Source organism: Peromyscus maniculatus, chromosome X (genome assembly GCF_049852395.1).
Source record: "Peromyscus maniculatus bairdii isolate BWxNUB_F1_BW_parent chromosome X, HU_Pman_BW_mat_3.1, whole genome shotgun sequence".
NCBI classification, from domain to species: Eukaryota; Metazoa; Chordata; class Mammalia; order Rodentia; family Cricetidae; genus Peromyscus; species Peromyscus maniculatus.
In genome coordinates this window covers 126,279,119-126,299,271 of record NC_134875.1, presented here as the reverse complement: position 1 = coordinate 126,299,271, position 20,153 = coordinate 126,279,119, and the positions used below count along the sequence as shown (strand labels likewise).

Here is a 20,153-nt window from a genome sequence, read left to right as displayed (position 1 = left end):
TCATGTGCTCCAACAGATCATAGATGGGTGGATGTTGGGGCAGTCTAAGTCATAACCCTGGTTCTGGGCCTGGGCAGCTGCTGTAGTGTTGTTCCACCAGCCAGTTCTCTACAGTCCTCATCATTAGGGGTGAGCTCTTCAGCATTGCCCCAGCTAATTCACCTCTTGCAGAAATAAGTAAGGAGTGGGGCCAGTTCTGCTTTCAGGCCCTCAGGGTCGACTCTCCCATACCTGCACCATTAGGACCAGCCCTATTGTGTTGCTCAGGAGAGATACAGGGGCCACTCTTTTAAGTGCTGCAGCCCGTGAGGGGCAGGAACAGTCCTCCCACTCTTATGACCCTAGGGCCAGCTCCTCCACCTGTCTCAGACGTTGATAGGTGGGAGGCGGGGGTGGGGAGGTGGGAGGGGGGGCAATCTCTCCTCTGCCCATGCTACAACATGTATGATGAGTAATGGGGGCAGTTCTCCTTTGCTTATAAATATCGTGGAGCTCTACTGTGCTGGCTAGGCAAGGGGCAGGGCTTGCTTCCTGAGTGCTGCAGCTAAGAGGAGGGTCAGCTCTCTCCTCTGTTGCAGGTGGTAAGGGGCGAGGGGTAAGGGGGGCATCTCTCGCCCTCCCACACCGCCACATGACAGACGAGTAGTGGGACAGCTCTCCCATCTACATGGCCACATGACGAGTAGTGGGGACGGCTCTCCCAATCTTATAACTTTTGGGGCTGGCTCACCCACACCTCCGACAACAAGGTTGAGCCTATTGTGTTACCCAGATGAGGTGCAGGGCTTACTCTCCCAAGTGATGCAGCTGGTCGTGGGCAGGGACAGCTTTCCAGCTTCTGTGACCTCAGGGCCAGTTCTCATACCTGCCTCAGGCATTGATAGGCAGGTAGGTGGGGTGGGGGTTGGGGGGTGGGGGTGGGAGGTGAAGGAGGGCAACTCTCCCCCACCCATGCTGCCACACGACGGATGGGTGATGGGGACAGCTGCCCCTTGCTCATTACTTCAGGGGTGGCTCACCCACACTTGTGCCAGCAGGGGTGGGTCCATTGTGTTGCCCAGGCAAGGTGCAGGAACAGCTCTCCCATCTGCCTCAGGTGTTGATGGGTGGGGGGTTTGGGGGAGGGCAACTCTTCCCTGTCCATGCCTCCACAAGACTGATGAGAAATGGGGACAGCTCTGCCTTGCTCACAACTTGGGGGCTGGCTCACATACACCTGCACTAACAGGGTTAGCTCTGGTGAGGTGAGGGGCTGGCTCTCCCGAGTGTTACAGCTGGTGGGGGTCAGGAACAGCTCTCTGGCTCCTATTACCACAGGACTAGCTCTTTCACCTGCCCTAGGCATTTACAAGGGTGGGATGGGGGAAGGACAACTCTCCTCAGCCCATGCCACCATGTGGCAGATGAGGAGTGGGGCTAGGTCTCCCATGCTCACATCCTCGGGGTTGGCTCATCTGTGCTCTCATTAACAGGGTCTCTCTGCTGTGCTGCCCAGACAGAGTACAGGGCTTGCTTTCCTGTGTGTTGCCGCTGGTCAAGGGTCAGCTTCCTCACCATCTCAGCCTGCTCCCTTCCTCTTGTCTCTTTAGATATGCGTCTTTCCACAGAACCTAAACCATTCTCTCTCTCTCTCCCCCACCATACCCACCATACTATACCTCTTCTCACTCTAATAGTGCCCACCTGGCTGGTGCTGCAAGATACTAAGTGGGCCTGTGTTTTCTCCCCGGAGCTGGGGTGGGGGCAGGGGGGGGGGAACAGCCTGAGGCCTGGGTGTGGGTCTCCTTGTCCCACTGAGGTCTCATGACACTGGGCTGGGCCATGATTCCTCATCACAAAGAGATCACTAGAATGCCCAGCCACCTGTAGCCTAATATGGCACCTGGTAGGCTTCTGATTGGTGTATTTTGCTGAGTTCTGCCCATCCTGGCCGCATTAAATGGGGTGGGGCGAAATGATGAATCTTACATACATTTTCACATTACAGTTTTCTTTTACGTAATTCTTAGGCTTTTATATAGATTCTTAGAGACCTAAGGAATGTTTAAAAATGCAGTGTATTTTACCCAAGATAAGAGTCTCTCAGTCAAGTAGTTTAGTACTTTTTCCCTACTTCCCACCCAACTTTGAGATTACATCCACTTTCTACCCCTGCTTTCCCCCATTGAGTCCAGTTTGTGTTGCCAGCTGGTTGGCATTCTAGGGGATTGGAGCCTGCTCTGCTGTATGGTTAGCCTACTATGGGTCACATTAAAACAAAACACCTGACTTTTCTTCTTTCAGTAGCCATCAGATGCTAGTAGCACCTTAGCTAGTGGTGGGATTACATATCTACCTTCTGACTTCTATTCTGGGGTTTTGTTTGGCTGGAGTTTTCGCAGGTCTTGTACCTGGTGTCACAATCACTGTGAGTGCATGTGAGTATCTGCTTCGTTGTCTGGAAAACACTGTTTCCATGAAGTTATCCACCATTGCTGGCACTTAAAAATCTTACCATCCTCTGTTCTGCAAAGATCCCAGAAATTTTTGATGAGATATGAATGTCTGATTTGGGGTTGAGCATCTATAGGCTTTTATTCTCTTCACATTGGCCAGTTGGGGGCTTCTGTGTTAACTGTCAAGGAGTTTCTCTGTTGAGAGTTTAGAGATGTGCTGATCTCTGGGTATATCAATCAGTAATTAGGAGTTGTTTTAGTACTATGTCCATTTAGCAAAATAATAGTATTGGATCTCCCCTAGGGCCCATGAACTATCTAGCCATAGGTTTTTGGCCCCTTTATAGTGCAATGTGTGGGTTCCATATTATGGAGTAGGCCTTTGATGAAAACAGAAAGTGGTTGATAACTCCCATAACATTTGTGCCACGATTGTGCTAGTGGACCTATCTTGTCAAGCCAGTCATTGTTGTACTATGCAGGATTCATAGCTGAGTCAGATTGAGGCTTGCTTTTCTCCTCTGGCAGCATGCATAGAACTTTCCAGCTGCATGTATGCTAGCCAGTAGGGATGAAGTTTGCAGGTGAGTACCAGTTTGATGTCTCCATGTTCTGTGATTCAAGTTTGAGGTGTCTTCAGCTATAGGTGCTTACTGTGAGGTTCTGGAGGGTAGTCAGGAGTTTTGGCAATAGTCTGTAATGCTTGGGGTGGAGGGCTCTATCTGACCCCATTGGCCAACAACTCAAAAACCTGTTCCTGAAATTGGGGTTTATATTTGGTAGCATGGGGTGTCTAGTTGAGGCATTCTCTCCTTGTTGTGGGGTAACTCCATGTTATATATATGATTTACTTGATTTTTATTTTATGCCTATGGGTGTTTTGCTTGCATTTATGTCTGTATCACATGTGTGCCTTGTGCTTGGAGGCTAGAAGAAGGTATTGGTTCCTCTGGAACTAGTGCTGCAGATGGCTGTTAGCCTTCATGTGGGTGATAGGAATTGAAACTGGCTCCTCTGGAACACGCGTTCTTACTTACTGGTCCATCTCTAATATATGTATATATTTTAATTTTTTTTTTAAGTTTAAAATTTTGTGTATGAGCCGGGCGGTGGTGGCGCACGCCTTTAATCCCAGCACTCGGGAGGCAGAGCCAGGCGGATCTCTGTGAGTTCGAGGCCAGCCTGGGCTACCAAGTGAGTTCCAGGAAAGGCGCAAAGCTACACAGAGAAACCCTGTCTCGAAAAACCAAAAAAAAAAAAAAAAAAAAAAAAAAAAAAAAAAAAATTTTGTGTATGTGTGTGAATTTACATGCCACAGTGTCTATGGGGGCCAGGTTCTTTCTTCCCAGGTTAGTTCTGAGGTTTATTAAGCTTGGCAACAAGTACCTTTAGAGGCTGAGCCATCAAGTCTGCCTGATCTTAGTAGTTTAATTTACTCTTTTTGCACTGACCATTGTCTAGGATGCCCCATTTAATTTTAGTTATGTCTTCCTTTCTTACTGTGCTCAAACTTGCTTTTCAGTTGTCATTGTTGATGTTTTAATTAACCTTTTCCCCTGACAGTTTAAAGTATCTGGAATTGAACCCAGAGCTTCAGGCATTCTATTCAAGCACCTTACCATTGCTTTCTTACCACCGAGCTAACAAACACCCCTCACCCGACTCCAGATAACTTTAATACAACAGTTTGCCACATCCTTCACCAGACTTTCAGCCTGTATGTCACCTGTTAAAATGTTGCACTGAAGCATCTAGTATAGTGGTTCACGCCTATAATTCTGATACTAGAAAAGTGGAGGCAGGAGTTCAAGGATAGTCGTAGTTTGTGAACTGCATACACCCCCATTTCTCCAAGAAAGAAAAAAAGCACTCAGGTAACTTAGATAATGCTGTTATCACTAGACCTTGAACTGATAATTGCTGTTGATCTGTAAAATTTATTAATTTGGGCCATGAGTGCTTTTTTAGCTGGCATACTTCATCTGATTTATCATCTGACAATATGTCCTAATGTCTACTAATCCATCTTGGATGTTTGTGACTGACTTCTAGAAATTATGAGCAAGACCACATGCTTGTCTTGATGCAGTTTAAGAGATTCTGTTCATTTAAAACCATTGGGGTACTTTAACTTATAATTAAGATTGTTACTTTTCATTATGTGTGTATGTGCATATGAGTGTAGATATCAACACAGGCCAGAAGAGGGCATTGAATTCCCCTGGAGCTGAAATGATAGGTGGTTGTGAGGTACCTAATGTGGGTGCTGGGTACTGAACTTGAGTCCTGCAAGGGACTCTTTAATTTAAGAACCTTTTTTTCATCCCTTTAATTTACATTTATATTGTTCTTTGTACTTATATGTTACCCAGCCACTTCACTTAATCTTTTAAATTGAATAAACTTGCTTAAATGTTACCTGTATGTAGTGCTTCTAAAATATTCCAAAATCTGAAGTATTAACTGTCTAACATGTTAGATACTGAGCATAAAAGATTCATACTTAACATTTATGTATTTTTTGCTGTGATAGGAATGGAACCTAGGGCCTCATACATATTTAGCCAAGTGCTCTACCAGCCACTAAGCTACAACTCTCATCCCAGTATTTCCTATTAAAAATAGAGGGGTTGGCTCAGAAGTCAGTAGCATTTGTTCTTGTGGAGGGCCTAGGGTCAGTTCCCAGCACCCACACAACAGCTCACACCTAACTCCAGTTCAAGGGGGGGGTCTGACACCCTCTTCTAGCTTCTGTGGACACCAGGCACACATGTGCACAGGTACACATGCAGGCAAAACAAACGTGGTACACAGGTACCACATGCAGACAAAACACCCATACACATTAAAAAAAGAAGGGTACATGTTTGTTTTCGTGTGAGTTTTAGAAATAGATGGTGTTGGCTATAGCCTACTTGTAGAACACTTGACTGTCATGCACTAGACCCTGGGTTGACCTCCAGCACCACAAAAAAGCCAAACACCTCTAGAAGAAATGGAGGGTGTTGCTAATGTTACTTTTTTGTAACAACTGATTTTTCAAATAGTGAAAGTAAAGCCAGGTACCAAAGCAAATTACATTGACTGCTGTAGAAAATGGCACCATAATGAGGGGACATTTCAGTTCACTGAAAAGCAGAGGAAAGGGAACAATCTTAATTCATTTTTCTATGCCTCCAGTATTTAATGATTATTTCTTTTCCTTCCCAATGGGTTTTTTCTTTGTAGTAGATAAAATTATAAATTTATATATTTTTTATAGTTATAAATTATTAAATGCTGTTTGTTATAAATATTTTTTGTGGAAAGTGTTGGTTATTATAAATATAAGATAGTCTATTAATTGAATAGGCCTTTTATTTATAGCTTAAAAATTGCCATTCAAATATTTAGTATATAGATTGAATACTCTTTCAGTTTAAAAAAGTTTGTATTTGCTCTGTAAATAGATAAAAATATAGCTATTAGTTACATTTATGTATATTACTTTCATTCAGACTTTTGATCATATTAAAATATAGGATGAATTACAAGAGAGCATAGTAATTTTAAATGCAAGGAAATAATATAGTTATAAAAAATTTAGAAAATATAGCGAAGTGGAACAATTGAGAGCTTTTATATGGGCCAGCTAGAGATGTGAACATAATTTCTAGAGTTTTATTATTAACATTTGTTTTACATTCTAGCCACTTTATCCTGAAGTCATGTACAAGCATACTCTGTATAGGAAAGATTTTACTTGTGTACCTGCAGAGCTCAAAATGCAGTGAAGGTGTGTGTGTGTGTGTGTGTGTGTGTGTGTGTGTGTGTGTGTGTGTGTGTTGGGGATTTAAATGAAGTTACAGCACCAGGGGTGACGATTTTCTGTTTCCTCAAAGCCATAGTCTGTCAATCAAAAACTCCAGTGCTAGGCATGGGAAATTCCCCTTTGTGTTGTTTGTTGGTCAGAGTAGTCCAAGAAACTCCCAAACGATATAGGTTATTGCCTTAGCTATTGATTGCCTTCCAGAACTTGAAGGTAAGACTCCATTGCTGAAGACATCACACACTTTAGACAAAGGACTTGGAGGAATTGAACTGCAATGGAATTGGAAGCCTTCTCCCTGAGTACTAGATCTTATAGTACTGGAAGGTGCTATGCAATCTATCAAAGGAGAAAAGTAATCAGTACTACACAGCTGTAAAGCCTTCAGACCATAATAGTGGCCAGAATGGTAAGATATTTGGAAAGCCCACTCATTAGGAAGAAAATCATGCCCTGTACTGTAAATATTGCTCACCTACCTTTCTGTGGCTGGTGAGGCTAAAGACCCTAGAGGAGAACCTACTATACTGTCACTTCCCTAAGCTAGTATCATTTCTAAGTACTTATTATGTGGACATATGAGTTTAGTGCTTAACCTTCATCAAAGAAACTTCTTTTTGCAGCAGAGATCATGATGGAAACCCCCAACTGGTCAAAGCAGAGAACAGGTATTCAACTCCAGTTAATATATCTACATCACAATTCGTACACCCAGGGAATAGAGGAAGCAGAAAACTTGTAAGGGATAGAAGACCAGGGAGGGCATCTCCTACAAGATAGTGTCTTCTGTATAGGACAGAGAAGCTGCACCCATGGAATCTCAACAGAATAGTAGCCTAAAAAGACCTGAAAAATGACAGCAGTTGACATGCCATGACATGAATAGGGAAAATCTCACAAGGCCCTAACCCTAGATGAAGAGCTACAGGCAATTAATTAGTAACTGCTGAGAAAAGGAGAATAGTTCTACTCCAAGGACAAGCCCTTGATAGGCGATCAAGGTTAGCTCTAAACACACATGGATATGAGCAACACTAAATGAACTCAACAGGTTGTTTTAATAAATTTGCCTCTGTGTGTGTGTGTGTGTGTGTGTGTGTGTGTGTGTGTGTGTGTGTGTGTAGTATCAATAATAATAAGCAGTGAATTTGAGGAGTAGTAGAGGCAGGGGAGGGGAGGGAGAGAGAAATGATGTAAATACAGTATAGTACATACTATATTTGAAACTCTCAAATAAAATATAAAAAATATGATGAAGAATATAAACACATACCTCTTCTTTTAAAATGGGGACATCACTATGTTGCCTAGACTGATCCTGAATCCCTAGACTTGAGATCCTCCTCATCTTTTCAAGTAGCTGAGATAAACACATATCACTATACCTGGCTTAAAAATTATCCTTTTAACAGGAATTATTGTTTTGGTGAGGAGACATTTAAATGATCTTTCTTCTAAATCCAAACAACTAATTATATATCTTCATATTCTCACTAACCTTTGTATTTTTTAAAAATAATTTGTGTCCACCATCATCATTATCCAGCATATTGAATGGGTGTGCATATGTGTGTATGTGGGTGATCAGAGGACAACTTCCAGTTGATTCTCTCCTTCTACAGGGTTGTGGGAGGGCTGGATTTTTCTGAATATCAAAGGCAGGTTGTAAAGTAAAGTAAGCACTTTGCCCCTCTTAACCATTTTGCCAACAACCCTTTGATTTTAAAATATTGTTAGAAACAATACTGTTTTTTCTATATTATTATATGAGTATTAAAAATTACCATTAGGTATTTTTCTTATAAATATTGCTTAAAAATTATGTTTCCATTTGTTTGTATCTAGTATCAGAATTACCAAAAGCAAACAAATACATGAAGTTTCTGTATGAAATGGTAACAAACTGGAAGTCTTCCCCACATTTATGTCTCATTTGATTTTCTTCTGTCACCATCATGTTTCACTACCAGCATTGGTTTACTAGGTTCACAGTGAACATGTAGGGGGAATTATTGAGAAAATTCCAATCTAGTTTAAGTATATGGGCAGTTAAATTGAAAATTCACTAATTTTGGATTTTGTCTGGTGTTAATCTTTTGTGGATGATCAGAGTTGTATATTAATATTTTTAAGATGTGATCCTCTGTTTTACGAGAAATAGAATGTAGGCTATATATGATCATAGTAGTTGTGGCATTAAAGGCAATAAGAGGAATTTTTTTTTTTTTTGCTTAAATCATTAAAGAAGGTTTCTTTGTGTTTATATTCTGAATACTTTTCATCACAGGAACATATTTGCTTATAAAGTTAATAGTAATAACAAGAAATTGTCAGGGAGGAAAAGTGTCTATATATCTTACCAAGTGTTTCAGAAAGCAAAGGCCCAAGAAATGGCTCAGTGAGTAAAGATGGCTGCTACAAAGCCTGATGGCCTGAGTTCAATCACTGGGACCCACATGGTGGGAGGAGAGAACCTGATTCTGCAAGTATGCCTCTGCATACACATCATAGCATGGGTGAACAAACACATGGGGGAGGGGATACAAATGTAATTAAAAAAAAAAAACCTAAAAATACAAAATGATTTCAATGACAGCTTTATTTACGATACTGTTACTAGCTTTAAAAACATTTTATTTATTGTAAAATTACGACTTCCCATACTGTACTCAATAACGGATTTTTCTTAACATGTAATAAATTGTATTTTTATAATCAAACCATCTGTCCGATAAGAGTTGTATAAAGAGGTCCTTGAAATTTTGTGCCTTTAAATTATACTAATTCCTGAGATTTCACTATAGAATCCAGACTTTTAATTATAGAGAAGTGGATTGGTTAGTAGTTCTCAGTATTTGTGATTTGTTACATATACATTCATTGGCAAAGAGTATAATAGGTACTGAGGACAATTCTTTTGTAGCTCTTAAGCTTTAAGTACAGTAAGATCAGCCTGGATTTACATTGTGATAGGTTTTCCAAACTTGTTGACAAATTTTGTTGGGATAGTAAATTTTAGTATATACATTTTGAAACTGTTTCGCTACACTTCAAGGCTCTGTATCATAAGGAAAAAGGAAGGCCTTCTAAGTATACATTCTAGAAATTTTCATGAGAATAGTGAAATGGTGTTTTTAATGATTATAGAAACTCTTTCTTTCTTTGTACATGCCAAACCTAAGAGGACACCCAGAAGAGAAATCACATTTTTTTATTTTGGCTTTGATAACTCTAGGGTGCCTTACAACAGCAACATTATGGAGTATTTATATAAGGAAATTTTGACATTATCAAAAAGACCATAGGAGTAAGAGCTTTGTTGTTGCCTGAGACGGGAAGAAACAGGTGTATCTAGTTCTGTGCCAAGTACTGTGTGAACTCTTGGAGAATGTCCTTTCTCTCCATAGCTCTTTTCTTCCCCCTCCCTCCCTTCCTCTTGTCTGTTTGTCTTTGTGTCCGTGCTTGTGTGTGAGGGTACTTACATGCAAGCGTGGAGGTCAGAGGACAGTCTGACTTTTTTTACATGGGTTCTGGAGTTCTGAACTTAGGTTGTCAGGCTTATGCTGTAAGTACTTACTAAGCCATCTCTGGGGACCAATTTTGACATCTTAATTATTTTGTCAGGTCTCTTAAAACTGAGGGTAAGAGAGGATAAGTTCCCCAGGATCTGTAGCATATGACAACTGAAATATGTCATCAAACTCTGTTCTGTCATTTGTATTCTTACGAGTTCACGGGAGTTAACAGCCTTAAAGATTTTGTTTTTTGAGAAAGGAAATGTGAGAGTAAGGGTATATAAATATTTTGGGCGTGTGAGTTAGAGTTAGAATTTGTGTGTTTGACTGGTGTTTGTAAATAACAAGGAACAGATAATTGGAAGGTAGTTTAAATATGGTATAGATTTTGGCAAAAAGTGAACTAAGTATAAATGGTAGCTATTTTTACTACAGAGATGGTATAAATTCTTACCTAATTCATATAAGTTCACTATGCTTATAGGAAAGATGAATAATGTTTGATTTGAGAATAGGTTTATTTGTATCAACAGAGATACAGTAATAGTTTAGATTTGTAATTTATGAGCAGAATTGTCAAAGTGCTCCTTTATTTGATTTGTCAAATATTTTTGCTGTTTTGTAGATGGGAGAGACATTTATACCCTTATCAGTAGAACTTCCGATAAATACTTAAGGAAACTATTCCTTTTAAAGAATGATGCCCTGATTGTATTGATATATAAGAAAAACACATTGATTTTCTAGGTGATGATTTAGTGGAGGATATATACTTTATCTTAGGGAGGAAATGTATTTTTAGGATTTTTATCTATCTCTTAAACATTTGTGTTCTTTTATTTCTAGGCTGTTCGCTGCTATGAATCTCTGATCTTAAAAGCTGAAGGAAAAGTGGAGTCTGATTTCTTTTGTCAATTAGGTCACTTCAACCTCTTATTGGAAGATTATCCAAAAGGTAATTTGTTTTGTTAATGGATTTCTTTGATTCATCACATATGCGCTTAAAGTAATTATAATTATGAAGGGCACTGCCATTTTTTATTTGTAAGAAACTATAAGCTCATGAGCTATAGTTAACAGTAAGAAAAACGGAGTAGATGAAAGTGGGAAAATGTCATATGGCTTCAGGTGAATCACCAATAAAATAAACTCAGTTAAAAAAAAAAAAAAACACGCCGGGCAGTGGTGGCGCACGCCTTTAATGCCAGCATTCGGGAGGCAGAGGCAGGCGGATCTCTGTGAGTTAGAGGCCAGCCTGGGCTACCAAATGAGTTCCAGGAAAAGGCTCAAAGCTACACAGAGAAACCCTGTCTTGAAACCCCCCCCCCCAAAAAAAAAAAAGAGCCTCTATGTACAAAACTTACATTGCATTATGATTTTGTTTTGCTCCATGAAAATCCCTCCTTTAAATGCTGTTATCTTAGTGCTTGATATTTAGCTTAGTGTTAGTGCATGCTTAGCAATTGCAAGGCCCCAGCGAGGGGTGAACTAAGAGGAAAAAGCTCCTCTAGGACATATAGGAAAGGTAATACAAAGTTAGTGTTCTTCCTGGTCTTTTCTGTAAATCTTGTCTATCTTAACTATAAAATGTTTGAATAAAATTTTAAGCTATAGTCATGTTTCTGTAAAGGCAAGTAATAGAGAGGAATACATGAGCTTGAACCTTAAACTAGTTTGTTTACTTCAATGTTTTCATCAAGAAATAACTAAGTTATATATCTGAATGTAGTAAGTAAGTAGTCAGTCTTCCGAGATGTGCTTTTTTCAAGGAACTCAGCTGCCAAATTAGACCATTATTCATGCAGGAAGTTAAAAAGCTGCCCGCCCTCCTTCAGTACAAAAGGAAAATTGCACAGCAAAGGAAAACTGTTCTTACAAGTGATAACATTTTTTTTCCTTTTATTTTATTTTACAATACCATTCAGCTCTACATATCAGCCACAGATTCCCTTGTTCTCCCTCCTCCTGCCCCCTCTCCTTCCCCCCAGCCCACCCCCCATTTCTACCTCCTCCAGGGCAAAGCCTTTCCCGAGGACTGAGATCAACCTGATAGACTCAGTCCAGGCAGGTCCAGTCCCCTTCTCCCAGACTGAGCCAAGCGTTCCTGCATAAGCCCCAGGTTTCAAACAGCTAACTCATGCATTGAGCACAGGACCCAGTACCACTGCCTAGATGCCTCCCAAACAGATCAATCCAATCAACTGTCTCACCCATTCAGAGGGCCTGATCCAGTTGGGGGCCCCTCAGCCTTTGGTTCATAGTTCATGTGTTTCCATTCGTTTGGCTATTTGTCCCTGTGCTTTATCTAACCTTGGTTTCAACAATTCTCGCTCATATAAGCCCTCCTCTTTGTTGCTAATTAGACTCCCAGAGCTCCACCCGGGGCCTAGCCTTGGATCTCTGCATCCAGATTCCTCAGTCCTTGGATGGGGTTTCTGGCCCAACTATTAGGGTGTTTGGCCATCCCATCACCAGAGTAGGTCAGGGTAACACTAAACATCTTTATGCAGTGGGTATATTTGTTTTCAGCAAAAGTGAGCAGAGTACTTACTGCAAAGTTTCAGGACTAGAGTAAAGGATTGTTGGTATTTCACATTACTATTGTATCCATGTCAGTTTTGTGTCAGGTCACGCTCACATTTTCCTAATGGAAGTATAATTTTAGTCTGAACCATTCATAGTCTGTGAAATTCAAAATTAGACTTATTTCACAGTTTAGCTCCATTATTTATAGTTGCAGATTATATAAGCATCCCCAAGTTTTTGTCTTCTAGTATGTAAAAGGCAGAAAGAAATAGTAGACGATAGATCAGGGATTTTAGGATTGTTACGTGATACTGACTAGTATTGAGCTTTAGTTCAACATAATAACACCTAAAGCTGTTTTTGCATTTACTTATTTGTGTGTGAGCCGTGCATGTGCTGTGGATGTTAGAGAACAGCATTTGGAGTCAGTTTTCTTCTTCCACCTTGAGGGTATCAAGGGTCTCAGGTTGTCAGGGTTGGCAGATAAGTAAGTACTTTTTACTAACTGAGTTATCTTGATCTTGCCGGCCTGACATTTGATGTTTTAACATTAGTTGAAACTGATACCTTATTTAAAGAGAACTTTTATATTAGAAGTATATAGAATTCTATGAAATCTTTTTTTAATACTACGCCTTTATGTACTGAGACCGCGCATTAGTTTGACAACACTTGAACAGGGGCTTAGACTTGAACTGCCCACATAGAGTGCTCTATGTCATTTAGTGACCTTAGTTATCACTGAATCCATGTATCTTTTAACTTTTCTTTCTTTTTTTTTTTTTTTTTTTTTTTTGGTTTTTCGAGACAGGGTTTCTCTGTGTAGCTTTGTGCCTGTGCTGGAACTCGCTTTGGAGACCAGGCTGGCCTCGAACTCACAGAGATCCGCCTGGCTCTGCCTCCCGAGTGCTGGGATTAAAGGTGTGCGCCACCACCGCCCGGCCAACTTTTCTTATTTTAAATATCCTATTTAATTAATTAGTTAATTTATTTGTGTGTTTGCACATCTATTATGTACAAGCTATGACATGGGTGTGGAGGTAAAAGGGTAACTTATAGTTAGTTTTTTCCTCCTACCATTTGGGCTCTGGAGTTGAACTTGGGCCATTAAGTCTGGCAGCAAGTATGTTTCTTTACTTGCCGAGCAATTTTGCCAGCCCTTAACCTTTATTGTTCAGTGAATTTAGCTATTTTTCAATTTATAAAACTTTCACTTAGGGGCTGAAGGGGTAGATAACACAGCATTTAAGAGCATGTATTGCTTTTCAGGGGATGAAAGTTTTGAGTCCCAGCACTCACATTAGATGACTTACAACAACCTGTAACTCTAGCTCCAGTTCCAGGAAAGGTCTAACACCTTTGGCCTCTGTGAGCACTTGTGCTCATGTACACACAACTAACTGCATGTGCACATACAAACGTATACATGCATGCACATGTGGTTGTTCATGCTTATAGCCCCACCACTTGGAAGGCTGAGGCAGGAGGATTGCTGTGACTTTGAGGACAGTGTAGTGATTTCCAGAGTTGAGATCTTGTCTTTTTTTATTATTAAGAAATTTTCTATTCATTTTACATACCAACCATAGATCCCCCTCTCTTCCCTCCTTCTGAGATCTTGTCTTACAATACAAATGAGTAAACAAACAAACAAAAAAAGGTTGGTCTGTGACTACAACAAAGAATTGAAGGACATTTAGAAATCATCTTTCTGTTTTGGAAAGTGGGATATGGGCATGTAGTACCTCCACTGCTGACAAACTAGCTGGTGGGAGTAATCAGTAAGGTGGGAGAAGAGGAGGATATCTAAGGATTTACGTCACTGGGAAAAAAATGTACTATAAATACATTATATAAATATAAATATATGTCTCAGTATATTTCAAACTAGTAGCTTCTATGGTTCCTAATTATTATGCATTTTTTTGAGTTCTCCTTAAGAGGTTGAGAATTTAAAGAGAGAAATATATATATATATATATATATATTTAATGAGAGAACTTTATATATATATTTAAAGAGAAATATATAAATATTTAAATATTAATATTTAATATATATACACATATATTTTAATACAAGCTAGGACTGGAGACATGGCTCAGTGGTTAAGAGAACTGGCCTTAAGTTCTGTTCACAGCACATACCTGGTAGTGTAACAACAGTCTGTTTCAAGGCTTCTAACACCTCATTCTTCCTTTTTGGAGCTCCTGCATATATGTGATACATATACATACACTCAGGCACACACATATAAATATATAGCATATAAAACAAATATTAAAAAACACAAACTAGTTATTTTTTTCCCTGTCCATTCTTATCATTGTTTTTCTGAATTTCTAAAACTAAGTCAGTATTAGGTAGAATCCTTCCCTCTGCTGTGTACTCACCCACACTCAAACCACTACCACCAATTATAAAGGCATCTCTTTCCTTAGGTTTACTACTTTCTTTGTGACTGGCACAAGAGAAGAAAAGTGCTGACCTCAGCCAAATAGACATTTAATTTTAGGGAACGTATTATAAAACATACTTTTTAAAAATAAATTAATATGAACAATACAGTGATCATGTAAATCCGTGAGTATAGTGCTCCAAGTACACCTGTGTAGGGGACTTGCTTGTTAATCAGAGAATGATTCTCATTTATATACTTGGATTTGTTACTACTTTTTAAAAATTCCCTGAACTCAGGATATCCCTGAGTTTAGTTCCTTTAAGAAACAACAAACAAAGCTGGGTGGTGGTGGTACACTCACTTAATCTCAGCACTCGGGAGTCAGAAGCTCTCGGATCTCCATGAGTTCGAGGCTAGCCTGGTCTACAGAGCTAGTTCCAGGAGAGCCAGGGCTACATAAAGAACCCCTTCTTAAACACCCCCCTCCCCCCCAAAAAAAAGAAACAACAAAAAACCTTACATTTTTTTGTCATAGTAAACTGTAGAACCTATTGCATGAACATTTTGGGCTGTGATTTTGGTGTATTTATCATTCTGATGTCACCTGCTTCCTGTCTTAAATGAACTCCTAAAATTTTTTTTTTTGGTTAGTAAATGGCGCTCTCTCTCTCTCTCTCTCTCTCTCTCTCCCCCTCCCCCTCTCTCACACGCGCGCGCACGCGTTCTCTCTCTCTCGCACACACACATATTTATTATTTCAGATAAATTTTATATAAAAGGAAAAATAGATTTACAGAGAGTTTAAAAAGTAATTCTGTCTTTTGATTTTGTCATTTTGCTTCTAGGAATTTATCCTATAAAGAGCAATGGATAGGAGATTCCAGCAAAGTTGAGGCCAAATACACTTGGCCTATTGCTGTATGTTAGATTCCAACAGAAGGGAGTGTAGCTTTTATTTAGTAAAGAATTTACTTTAGGATCAACACATATGGAAGCTAGAGGTAAAACTAGTACTGCATTGAGGGGGAAATGAAGCTATAACAGCCTTGACCAATTATTAAAAAGGTTGAAATTATGAGTTAGACTTTGGAAGAAATTTCGGAAAAGTACAATTTAGTTGGAGTATAATATTTTTCTTTTTCCTCCTTCCCTTAAGTAATTGACCTCTTTCCCTCCTTACCCCCTCCACCCTCTTACCCCTTATCTGTCATATTGTGACAAAGTAGATTTGGAATGTTTTAGTTCTTAGATAGTTAGAAATTGCTACGACAGGTTGTATGTCAAGATTTGGTACTTTGTAGAAATTTGACTGAACTTGCTTTCTTAAGTTAAATGACAGTACTCGATTATGAGATATTTATAGTGTAAGACCAAAAAAAGGCCTATTTTCTAATAATTGATAGTAAGTTTGTGTAGCAAAAAGTCAGTTTTTGATGCATTTACTGTAGTCATTCTGAAACAGATTTGAAACAAGGATATTGAAATACCTACAGTGAACTAAGAACTTTGGTTTTTAAATAGCTAGAAATTAGAAATAATGACTGCTTGAAGAGATTTTACTAGAAAGATCCAGGTGATAGGTACTTGTATAGCCTTTATAGGATCTTACTGACTTATGTGGATTAAGAAACACAAAGTTTATTAGAATCTTAAAATAAGATGCCAGACCTAATGGAGGTAAAGTGTAATTACTGAGAATGTATGTAATTGAATAGAAACACAGATGGAAGAAATGCCTCATTTATAACTCTACTTGCAATTTAGAGTATCAACTCTGACTTTGAATTTAGTTTTCATATTTATTAATTCACCACATTGTTGTATAGATGCCATGTTTCTACCAACTAGTAATAAAAATGTGCTTCTTATAATGCAGTTTCATTTAATATGGATGTTAAGATTTCTCTAAGAGTTCCTAATTCTGAAAGTGAATTTTATGTAGTCAAGAGGTAGGTATTATTAATTAGGCTATTAAAAACATATACTCCAGGTTATTCACAATTAAATAGAATCATAAAATAACAGTCTTGGTGTCTTTTATCCTAACTTTATAGAATTGTTGTAGTCCCAGATGTCTGTTGAATATAATGATTTTTGGATACAAATGTCAAAAGACTACCTTCTACAGTAAAGGCATTCACATAATTAGAAAGTTAATAGATGGGTTGTGTTCTGGGCACAGTTTCAAGTCAAGAAGGTTCTAACTTTTCATTTGGTTCTTCTGCTATCTTCTGTGTGCTGGGGTAATAGCTCTTCTGTGGTAGTGTTTTATGTTGTATATTTTCCTTGATCATATCCAGTAGTAGGGAAAAAAACATTTCCCATGATTTTCATATATAAGTTAGTGGTGGTTGGACCATAGTTCATGGGCACATTTTTTTTTTTTGTCTTTATTAAGAAATTTTCTACTCACTCTACATACCACCCACAGACCCCCCTCCCCTCCAACCCTTCTTCCCTAGCCACCCCACATCCCCATATCACCCAAATCAAGGTCTCCCATGGGGAGTCATCAGAGCCAGGCACACTGAGCCTAGGCAGGTCCAAGCCCCTCCCCACTGCACCATCATTGGCACATTTCTAGACTAATATTATCCCTAAGATTGTCAGGAGCAACATTGTTAAATCAGTGATGGGAGTTTGGGAATGTGCTGGAAACAGATAATCTGAATTGTCAGTCATACCATTCACTATAGAAATGCTTGTTGTTCTAATTAGTTTGGTAATTTAGTTTACGTTGATTTTAAGATTACCAACTAGGTACACACTAATATATGTAGAACTAGGGACTAGGGTGGCATAAAACCAGTTTCTGTAACACTGGAAAATTTAAATCATAGTTCAAATTTCAGTGATATGTTGGTTAGTATAATTTTTTATGGGAAAAGAAAGACTAGGATTATTCAAATGAAAAGGTTATTTGTTAAGATACGTGAAAATAGTCGGGCAGTGGTGGTGCATGCCTTTAACTCCAGCACTAGGGAGGCAGAGGCAGGTGGATGGATCTCTGTGAGTTGGAGGCCAGCCTGGTCTACAGAACAACTTCCAGGACAGCTAGGGCTGTTACACAGAGAAACCCTGTCTTGAGGGAAAAAAAAGTTGTGATGTCTTTTGAGTCACTGCCCCTCATTGTTCTAAAAATTAAACTGAAGCTTTGTGCATGCTAGATAAGTATGTACCACTGAGCTGCACCCCCTCACCTCAGTACTATGTTTAAAAACATAAATTAAAAAAAAGTTTTTTTTCCTCCTATGTGGTATTGAGAGCTGCTGGTAGCAAGAGGTTGTGGGAGTATACAGCAGGTGACAACTAGTGTTCAGCAGGTTGACCCACCAGACTCTCTGATGGGGAGCCCCACCTGGTAAGACCGTGGAGTTACTGACTGTTAATGACCAGGTGCTCCTGTCTGTAATTTCTCTCATATGCCATTTCATTTCTTCCCTAAGAACAGCTATAGGTATTTTCCCACTGCTTGTGTGTTTATCTCATGTATACATTCCATCTATTGGGCACACATATCTGTGGATGGTCAGAAAGATGACTTCTCATTTAGCTGTATAAAATTGATATATAGAAAATATACTAAGATATGCTACATAACTAGATCTATTGTCCCATGAGGACAGTAGCCCCTTAAAATCCTGTTTGTTCCTTTTGCTCAGACTAACTGCATACATTTAGCTGATTTTTATCTCAGAGCAAGTAGACTTCAAACTAGACTTTAAACTAGACTGAAGGCCTTATGCACAAGGTCAGAGTTGTAGGTGTCCAACCAAGGTTATCCACATAAAGCACCCTAAGAAAAGCATGCCAGTTCTTCTACTTGCCAAGTCTGGTGATAAAGAACTATGTCTCAGAGTTTGTCGCACTGGGCACTGCGCCCTCTCCCTCTGTTCCTGAGACCTTGAAACCTTGTGTTGCCATGGTAAATGGTTTACCCTAGGAATGTGCTTTTGACCAATGAGAGGTAACTCTTGTAATTTTTTTCCTATTGATTGAAGTCTCCTAAACAAGAAGTATTTTTAGGCTAGATGGACAATAAGCTAGGAAGGATTTAGAATTACGACAAGAAAATTAGATGAGGGGTTGGGGATTTAGCTCAGTGGTAGAGCGCTTGCCTAGCATAGCAAGCACAAGGCCCCGGGTTCGGCCCTCAACTCCGGGGGGGGGGTAGGGTGGGGTGGAGTGGGGTGGGGGGCGACGACCAAAATGAATACAATTTGCTAATTTAAAAAGAATTAGATGAATAGGCAGAGCAATAAAGAGACATGCTAAGAAGAAATTGTGTGAGTTGATTTGTTTGCCCTCAGATTCTTAGGTTTCCCTCACTTGATGTAGCATCTTTTCTGGACCTTGAAGGGGTCTGAGGGACTTGCACCCAAAGGACTCTGTTAATGTGGCATTCATGATTTGGAAGCACTACATAGAAAATTTCAGAAAATGTAGACATAAGAGAATATCTAAAATGTATATGTGTAGTTAATTGACTATTAGAAATGACAATTGCTATACAGATTAAGAAGTGGAACAATACTGGTATAGCCTGTGTTTTCCTCAATTATTAGCCTCTACTTTTTTCTTCATGGGTGTACTCTATGTATGTGTGAAATTTCAGTGTTTCTCTAGTGCTCTTTTTTCATTTTCTTAGGGCCACTAATTATCTCTAATAATATATTGTGTAGTTTGCAAAAATTGAGCAAAAAGCCAAGTCTCATGACACATATGAGGCTGAGGCAAGAGGGTTGGTAGTTCAAGGCTTGCCTGAGTTTTAGAATGAGGCGCTGTACACAAATCATCTGAAAATAAACACAAAAACGGCTGTATACAGAAAGTACCTTATGTTCACAATAATAGTAGTAGGTTCTTAGCAGAAGTAAAACTAAACAAGAGATTCTGGCCGGGCGGTGGTGGCACACGCCTTTAATCCCAGCACTCGGGAGGCAGAGCCAGGCGGATCTCTGTGAGTTCGAGGCCAGCCTGGTCTCCAAAGCGAGTTCCAGGAAAAGGCGCAAAGCTACACAGAGAAACCCTGTCTCGAAAAACCAAAAAAAAAAAAAAAAAAAAAAAAAGAGAGAGAGAGAGAGAGAGATTCTGACTCATAATTAATTTAGCTTCTGGTTACTTACCAGTTTATAAGAGTGTGCCCTCCCTCTCTTTAGGTGTATGGGAATTTGCCTGAATGTATGTCTATGTACCATGTGCAAGTCTGGTGCCTGCAGAGCCAAAAGAGGGCATTGAATCCCTTGGAACTGTTGCTACAGATCCACTATATGGGTGCTTGGAATTGAACCTGGGTCATTTGGAAGAGCACTTTGTTCTTGCTGAGCTATCTCTAACCCCTACAAGAACCCTTTTTGAGGAAGAGTGGGCTAGGGCATTTGTGAATCCTGGCAAACCTAATACCTGTAGTTAGGACACTGTGCAAGACTAACAGCCAAATACTAGAAATTCTGGCATGTAAGGAGCAG

General features: G+C 39.5%; 1 protein-coding gene across 11 annotated transcripts in view; it reads left to right on the top strand.

Annotated features, from left to right (window-relative positions):
• Kdm6a (lysine demethylase 6A) overlaps positions 1-20,153 on the top strand; it is a 158,136-nt gene that overhangs the window by 37,600 nt on the left and 100,383 nt on the right. For all 11 annotated transcript variants that reach the window (XM_076562900.1, XM_006997080.4, XM_006997077.4 and 8 more), the window contains exon 3: positions 10,605-10,713. In XM_076562900.1, the coding sequence (XP_076419015.1) occupies positions 10,605-10,713 (109 nt within the window). The remainder of the gene's footprint in view (positions 1-10,604; positions 10,714-20,153) is intronic.